This window comes from Euprymna scolopes, chromosome 22 (assembly GCF_053919585.1).
Source record: "Euprymna scolopes isolate OS-2025 chromosome 22, ASM5391958v1, whole genome shotgun sequence".
In the NCBI taxonomy this organism is placed as follows: Eukaryota; Metazoa; Mollusca; class Cephalopoda; order Sepiida; family Sepiolidae; genus Euprymna; species Euprymna scolopes.
Window position 1 is genome coordinate 105,394,776 of NC_136503.1, and position 9,471 is coordinate 105,404,246.

Sequence of the window (9,471 nt, forward strand, 5' to 3'; positions counted from 1 at the left end):
ACAAAAACATCTGTAAGAACTTGATAAAAGAATGCACAAACAATAAAATACAACTTTGCTGTCTTGGAATCTGAAATCAGTAGAAACTTCCCCTACTGAAATTCCCACACACCTCAAAAAAAAAAAAGAATCCTTCCCAATGCAATACATTTCAAGCAATTACAGTGTCAGACTTGGTACTGCAATGACTCTGTAAACTGAAAATATATATAAAAAATGTTAAGCAAAATTGATTCATGTTAACACCTCTCCCAACACCACAGATTAACTACAAACATACTTGATAAAGCAAAACACAATTACAAATGTGTATGAAAAAATAAAAATTTAAAAAATCAACCAAGCAATGGATCATGATTTTCTGGTGTTTGATGGAATGTGAGTAGGCATACAGCCTGGATATTTTTCCAAGGTAAGTGATGATATTCATTATTATTGTCTTTTTGGATTAGTTCAGATATAACTATAATTGTTTTATGTATATATTTATATGTCTAGATGTTATGTGTGCTATTTGCATGTTCCCTATAGAAAAAAATCTACATAAAATCTAAAAGTGTATTCTGATGTAAAATTAACCAGTAAAAACAATGCTTGTGTTCCTGATACACCAACTATTTCTTATTAGCATATAAGTTGAATCATGAAATTTATCTCCCTTGCCTGCCTCTCTCTCTTTATACCTCTGTATTTCTCTAGATCTGTCTATCTCTCTTTTCTTATTCTTTATCCCTATTCCCCCTCACGCCATCCCCTATGTGCTAACTGATAAATTTCAGCATGTCTAGATTGATAAGCTTCTCATTTACCGGTACCAAACTCCCGTTTTGAAGTTAGAAGTTTTAACTTGAATACACGTTGATATGTCAAGGTAACAGTAGGCATCGATGAGGCACATCCAGACGCCAACCTACACGGTGCAGAGAAAGAACAGAAAAAAAAACTAAGTCCCGATGTGCCTAGCAGATTAAAAGGCATTTTGCTACGCCTACATGCACCCAAGCTGGCAGTAGGCGTCGATCAGGCACTTCCAGACACTTACTAACAGTGTTTTGAACTTAGAAATTTCAATTGAATACACGTTGACATGTGTTGGTCTCATCTACCTATACCTACGTCCCCTCGGTTGGACTTAGAAATTTTCACTTAAATACAATCTGAGATGACTTGGTCTATAGGAATCTCATCTACCTATACCTACATCCCCTCTTGTTTGGACTTAGAAATTTTCAATTGAATACAGGTTGACTTGCCTTGGTCTATAGGATTCTCATTTACCTATACGTACGTCCCCTCTTGTTTGGACTTAGAAATTTTCACTTAAATACAATCTGAGATGACTTGGTCTATAGGAATCTCATCTACCTATACCTACATCCCCTCTTGTTTGGGCTTTGAAATTTTCAATTGAATAAACGCTGAGATGACTTGGTCTAAAGGATTCTCATCTACCTATATCTACGTCCCCTCTTGTTTGGACTTAGAAATTTTCAATTGAATAAACGTTGAAATGACTTGGTCTATAGGATTCTCATCTACCTATACCTACGTCCCCTCTTGTTTGGACTTAGAAATTTTCAATTGAATAAATGTTGAAATGACTTGGTCTATAGGATTCTAATCTTCCTATACGTACGTCCCCTCTTGTTTGGACTTAGAAATTTTCAATTGAATACAATCTGAGATGCTTGGTCTATAGGATTCTCATCTACCTATACCTACGTCCCCTCTTGTTTGGACTTAGAAATTTTCAATTAAATACACGTTGACTTGACTTGGTCTATAGGATTCTCATTTACCTATAGGTACGACCCCTCTTGTTTGGACTTAGAAATTTTCACTTAAATACAATCTGAGATGACTTGGTCTATAGGAATCTCATCTACCTATATCTACGCCCCCTCTTGTTTGGACTTAGAAATTTTCAATTGAATACACGCTGAGATGACTTGATCTATAGGATTCTCATCTACCTATACGTACGTCCCCTCTTGTTTGGACTTAGAAATTTTCAATTGAATACACGTTGACTTGGTCTATAGAATTCTCATTTACCTATACGTACGTCCCCTCTTGTTTGGACTTAGAAATTTTCAATTGAATACAATCTGAGATGACTTGGTCTACAGGATTCTCATCTACCTATACCTACGTCCCCTCTTGTTTGGACTTAGAAATTTTCAATTGAATACACGTTGACTTGACTTGGTCTATAGGATTCTCATTTACCTATACCTAGGTCCCCTCTTGTTTGGACTTAGAAATTTTCAATTGAATACAATCTGAGATGACTTGGTCTATAGGATTCTCATTTACCTATACCTACGTCCCCTCTTGTTTGGACTTGGAAATTTTCAATTGAATACACGCTGAGATGACTTGATCTATAGGATTCTCATCTACCTATATCTACGTCCCCTCTTGTTTGGACTTTGAAATTTTCAATTGAATACACGTTGACTTGGTCTATAGAATTCTCATTTACCTATACGTACGTCCCCTCTTGTTTGGACTTAGAAATTTTCAATTGAATACAATCTGAGATGACTTGGTCTATAGGATTCTCATCTACCTATACGTACGTCCCCTCTTGTTTGGACTTAGAAATTTTCAATTGAATACACGTTGACTTGACTTGGTCTATAGGATTCTCATTTACCTATACCTAGGTCCCCTCTTGTTTGGACTTAGAAATTTTCAATTGAATACAATCTGAGATGACTTGGTCTATAGGATTCTCATCTACCTATACCTACGTCCCCTCTTGTTTGGACTTAGAAATTTTCAATTGAATTCAATCTGAGATGGCTTGGTCTATAGGATTCTCATTTACCTATACCTACGTCCCCTCTTGTTTGGACTTAGAAATTTTCAATTGAATTCAATCTGAGATGACTTGGTCTATAGGATTCTCATTTACCTATGCGTACGTCCCCTCTTGTTTGGACTTAGAAATTTTCAATTGAATAAACGTTGAAATTACTTGGTCTATAGGATTAATCTTCCTATACGTACGTCCCCTCTTGTTTGGACTTAGAAATTTTCAATTGAATACACGCTGAGATGACTTGATCTATAGGATTCTCATCTACCTATATCTACGTCCCCTCTTGTTTGGACTTTGAAATTTTCAATTGAATTCAATCTGAGATGACCTGGTCTATAGGATTCTCATTTACCTATACCTACGTCCCCTCTTGTTTGGACTTAGAAATTTTCAATTGAATACAATCTGAGATGACTTGGTCTATAGGATTCTCATCTACCTATACCTACGTCCCCTCTTGTTTGGACTTAGAAATTTTCAATTGAATACACGTTGACATGACTTGGTCTAAAGCATTCTAATCTTCCTATACCTACGTCCCCTCTTGAGATATGCAAGCACAAAATGGATACAATACTTCAGCTATTCTTCAAAACTGATTACTTTTGGCCAAAATATTAAGAACAGCTAAATTTTAGAATTCCCTCTTCCTGCCTGCTTCCCTGGCTGTACCGATATGCAAAAAGTTTAAATGTAACATAAACAAATATCTTGTTAATCTTTCGTAGACATGGCCCCAAATAGTCAAGTCGCTGCCTGATGATATCTGTTGTTTGATTGAAACAAGTGGCTATTTGTAGCAGCGGGATGTGAGCATGTTTATATAACAATAAACAAGTATATATATATATATATATTTAAATTTTTTTTTATTTTATTTTATTATTATTTTTTTTTTTTTTAGTTTGCGGGGCTAACCTTGATATCCACAATTCTGCAACACCTCCCTGCAGTGACTTAGCCCACAATACATTGCAGTCTACATTGCATTAGAGAGAACCTACTACTGTAGACTTTATAAAATTATTTTTATACAATGACTTGAATTAGTTTAAAATGCAAAAGTCAAGTATCATGGTTCACTTGTGCTTTAAGCAAAAACATTCATTTCAAATGTGCCCCTGTCATTTCAAAGAATCTACTGTTGATTTTATATGCTGCTTGTGTAGTGATAAAATTTCTCAAATACATTTATGATGTTAGGTTGTATAAGAGTGTTAACTTTGGTCAAGATTGGACTGTTTGTTCTTCACTCAGATTTTTTTCAGTTATCGACTTTCAATACTTATGAAAGGTATTCCAATATAAAAGCTAAAGCCTATCTAAGGACACTCCCAGACACAAAAAATATATTTGTGTGAAATTTGAAAAAAAATCGGCCCAACAGTTTTGGAGTCCATAAGGAACGTGCTCACACACACACACACACACACACATACAGACACACAAAGTGCCTTTTAAATATAAGTAAAGATTCTCATTTGATTAAGTTATCAGGTTGTCAATTATTGCCACCACAGCGTTTTCATTGTCTTAGGGTGTTTGCAAAACAGCAACAATATATTTTCCAAACGAATCGATTAGAGGAACGCATCGGTTTTTCAGGGGTAAATAAAAAAGGTCATGGTGTATGAAACCAGACCCCAAGTTTCAAACATGGCGGCTGGTCTGTCAATTGAGATATGGAAGCACAAAATGGATACAATACTTCAGCTATTCTTCAAAACTGATTACTTTTGGCCAAAATATTAAGAACAGCTAAATTTTAGAATTCCCTCTTGCTGCCTGCTTCCCTGGCTGTACCGATATGCAAAAAGTTTAAATGTAACATAAACAAATATCTTGTTAATCTTTCGTAGACATGGCCCCAAATAGTAGCCCCTTACGTCCAAGTGCCTGTTTTACAAATATTTTAATGGAATGTGTTCTGATGAACTTGTTTCACTTGTACCCCCGCAACGTACATATCCCCGACAAACCCGTTTAGCAATAAGATCTCACCCCTTCACTGTTGTTATCTCTAAATGCCAGAAAGCTTTCCATTCTAATAGTTTCCTCCCTAGAACAGCTAGACTTTGGAATTCCCTTCCTGCTGCCTGCTTCCCTGGCTGTACTGTTATGCAGAAGTTTAAATGTAACATAAACCAACATCTTGTTAATCTTTCCTAGGCATTGTCCCAAATAGTAGCCCCTTACATCCAAGTGGCGATATGCTTTGCAAACATGTGTAAAAAAAAAAAAAGTGGGTTTGTTTTACTGTACACATAGATTCGAAAAAGTTGTCAAAAAAACAAATATATAACAAATAAATGTTATCAAAGGCAAGATAAGTTACTTTTCTACCAAACTGGATATAATTTTCGTGTTTTTATTCAATGTAACATGTTTATTCAGCTCGAAAAGCATACAGTGTTTACCGATGTATTGGAAAATTCAAAATGGCGCCCGACTCTCTCTTTAACACGGTAAGTTCGGGAAAAAGTGTTATAAATAATAAACTAGACAAAATACTGTTAAAAATTCGCTCAACATATGTTACCGTGACATAACTTGACATATATTCGGTTGTTTTTTAATAGTATTTTATCTAGTTTATTATTTATAATACCTTTTCCCAAACTTACCGTGTTAAAGAGAGAGTCGGGCGCCATTTTGAATTTTCCAATACATCAGTAAACAATGTACGTTTTTCAAGCTGAATAAACATGTTACATTGAATAAAAACACAAAAAATATCTCCAGTTTGGTAGAAAAGTAACTTATCTTGCCTTTGATAACATTTATTTGTTATATATTTGTTTTTTGACAACTTTTTCGAATCTATGTGTACAGTAATACAAACCCAAAAATGTACTTAAACTCACCTTCTACCAAGAGAACTTTTAAATCATGTCTCACTGCAGCAAGCGTTTTGTTTTTGCCCATCCTCCCCAAAAAAACTTTACCAGCATCTCTCACATGGTCAGGTATTCTCGCTACAACACTTTTGTCTGTTGTCTTTTCTCTACCTTATAGCAGATGGTGAACAAGTCATTCAACAGGTCCAAGCAACACGGAGGTTTAACAAGACGCTCGAGTAGCCAACGGAGTTCTTTCACCCCAGGGATGAGTACGTGCACCACGCCCGATCAAAGTAGCTTAGCTGGACAGCAAGATGGTAGCGTGCCTGAAGAATCGTTGGATTTATCGGACGGAGATGACTCGCAGCAATGTAAGTTCACACTTTGTAAATAAGTTTATTTTATTTGTGGCATATCAACCCTCTTTTGGATTCCCTGATACTGAACCCCAGTGAAATGATTTATTACTTGTTGGATTCTGCGGAAATTCCATGATGTTTTCTATGTCGCTTTTAATTGCTTAATTAGCTTTAGTCTGACAGAAGGTGTTTGACAGAGTGTGGCATTCTGGTCTTTAACACAAACTTCAGAATTATGGTAAGGTTCTTGACATTATAAGGTTTTTTCTTTCTGATCAAAGCTTGTGAGTAACTCTACATAGTGTCTCTTCATTCTCTATTCTAGGCACAACACTGTTTTTTTTTCCATACATTCCTGAACAAATTATTCAGAAGATTAATATCTATACTAACACCATTTCTGTTCATCTCCTTTGGATCAGTTGAAATATACAGCTGATCTACAAGTTGATCTGGGTTCAGTAAGGGTGCAAAATAGCTGATCTTTTTTTTTTATATTACTAGCAGGGGTGCCCGGCGTTGCTCGGGTGTTTGGATATAAAAAAAAAAGTGGTAGTAGGCAGGCAGACTCGAACCCGTGATGCGAAGGAGGAAAAGAAAGTGAAAGAAAAGCTTACATCTTACCGCTACGCTAAGATGTGACAGGAAGTGAAAAGCTTTTAAATTTAGCCATCTTATAATAAAAAAATTTGACTTTTTTTTTTTTTTTTTTTTTTTTTTACATAGGCATCACCACATTATCAAGGCCAAGAGGCCACTCAAGGATAAGGGTTAAAGAGTGTACAGTAGAAATTGGACAATATAGTAATCATTAGTAATGAAAATTTGGTAAATTTGATAACTTATATGGAACGGCTCATCAAGAGCTTATTTACGTTTGACTTGAAGACAACCATATTGTAGTCAGCCGGAAAGCAGGAAAAAGAAAAGATAATTCCACAGGCGTGCAGTTCTAAGAAAGAAGGTTTGTTCATGGAATCTACGTTTAGGTTTAGGCACAGATAAAGAGTGGGGGGAATTATTGATAGTGTTTACAGCTAGACGAGTGTTTGGCGAGGGGGGGGGGCCATAGACCGAAGCTCAGTCGAACACTTTCCATGAAAATAACGATACATCAGAGACAAACTCGCAATATCTCCTCTGTGAGATAGAGGCTGCAAAGAAGAGAAAAGGACATCTCCTACGAGGCTACGGAGTCTATCCTGAACTCTATCAAGGCAGGACAAGTCCTTTCTAGCAGCTCCTGCCCAAATGTGGCAACAGTATTCCATCCCTGGACGTACCTGGCTCTTATATAGATAGACTTGCACAAATAATTTAAGAATCACGCAGGTGCAGAAATGAACGTTGGCTGAAGGCCAGTTATGCTTTCAGCTTTCTGCCATTATTTGTTTCCTCACGATGTTGGGGAAAACCAGCTTCCTCTGAAAAAGGAGAACTTTCAAATGAATAGCAATTGTCTGATATGAAGGGTTTCCCCCACATTTATCAAAGCGGGAAGGCCGCTGACAGCTTTGCTTCGATGAGTTTTGCTTTATTTATACGAAAAAGACGAACAAGCACACAAATGGACGGAATAGAGGGAATATTTTAAAAGTCAATCAAAATGAATGTAGAGATGACGTCCATTCACAGATATTTATTGTTTTTTTTTTTACATGGAGGTCACCACTTATCAAGGCCCGGAAGCCACTCGGGGATAAGGGTTATTGCGTGTACAGTAATCAATTGGATAGTATCCTAGTAATCGTTAGTATTGGAGATTTGATAAAGTGTCTTACTTAAGGGGGCGGTTCATCAGGAATTTGTTTATGTTGGACTTGAAGACATCCAAGTTGTAGTTAGGTGGGAAACAGGCAAACGGAAGAGAGTTCCACAGGCATGCACTTCTAAGAAAGAAGCTTTGTTCATGGAATCGGAGATATCATAATCTAGGAAGTATAAGGAAAGTTCTAAATAAATGTAAGCTTGTCGAGAAGCCCAGCAAAAAAATTTCTTCTGGACATTTCTTCTCTGCAACCCTTCTCTCACAGACATGATGTTGCTAGTCTCAGTCTTTTCTCCAAATACTATTATGTCAAATGGTCTGACTCATTTGACTCGTTGGTCTAATGCTCTCCATCAATTCGCTGTTTTTTATACATCACTAGCAGTTCTACCCGGCTTTGCTTGGGCCCTATGTACTGTTCATATCTTTATGTGCATATGTATTAATATATTAAAATGTGTGACTTATGTCCAGGTAACCTACATCTAAAATTATAAGTGTTTAGACCCAAAATTGGTCGAAGAATTTGATAGAGTCTGCAAAGGTCAATTCTTTCAACTTTGACCTCTTAGCAGCCAAATTTCGCCCATAAACTGATTAAAAAGCTTGCTGCCTGTCTGAATACTCTTTATGTAAAGTTTCAAATGTTTACACCCAAAATTTGCTGAATAGTTTGCTAGAGACCGCAAAGGTAAAATCTTTTGAACTTTGACCCCTTAGCAGCAAAATTTTCACGCAAAAACTGATTAAAAAACTTGTGCTATGTCTGAATACACTTTATGTAAAATTTCAAATGTTTAGACCAAAAATTGGCTGAGTAATTTGATAGAGACCTCAGATGGTAATTTTTTATAAAACTTTGACCCAAATTTTGACCCCTTAACATTTATTGTTTTGGGCTCAAATGAAATTAAAAAGCTTGATCTATGTCCACCTAAAATTTCAAGTGTTTAGACCCAAAATTGGCAGAGGAGTTTGGTAGAGTTTTCAAAGGTCAAATCATTGAACTTTGACCCCTTGACAGCCAAATTTCTGGCCTAAAACCAATTAAAAAGATTTTCTCAAATCTAAATACCCCTTATATCAAATCTCGAGTCTGTAGACTGAAAATTGATAGAGTAGTTTGGTAGGGAAATGTACACACACACACACACACACAATTGCAGTTTTATAGATATATAGATTGTAATACAGCTTCCCATTCCAGCAGCTTCTTTCCAAGAACTGCAAACTTGTGGAACCCTTTTTTTACTGGCTGTTTCCCTTCCACCTAAAGCCTTGATTTTTCAAAGACTAATGTCAATAGATATTACTGTTTTTACAATCATAATCTTTTGTCCTAGTAGCCCATTACATCAAGTGCCTTCACGCCTTGTCTGGAGTAACTTCTATAAAAACGTGACCCATCTATTACAGTTTCTCTATATCACTCTCTTTCTCTCTCACCATATTTTGTTTGACCCCCCCCTCTTATTTTATATGGTATCTATCACTCTCTCTTCAATGATCCCCTCCCCCCTCTCTCTCTCTTTCTTTCTCTCCCTCCCCCTCTCTCTTTCTTTGAAAATAAGAATAACAAACACTTATATCCTCTGCCTATTTGTCTGTCTGTCGGTCTGTTTCTCTCTCTCTCTCTCTCTCTCTCTCTCTCTTTTCCCCTCCTTTCTCTCTCCCTCT

General features: G+C 36.4%; 1 protein-coding gene across 1 annotated transcript in view; it reads left to right on the forward strand.

Annotated features, from left to right (window-relative positions):
- Positions 1–5,829: 5,829 nt before the first annotated feature.
- The window catches only part of LOC145243620 (uncharacterized), a 46,060-nt gene continuing 42,418 nt past the window's right edge, over positions 5,830–9,471 (forward strand). The window contains exon 1 of the mRNA XM_080106640.1: positions 5,830–6,038. Coding sequence (XP_079962766.1) covers positions 5,846–6,038 — 193 coding nt within the window. The 5' untranslated portion in view covers positions 5,830–5,845. The remainder of the gene's footprint in view (positions 6,039–9,471) is intronic.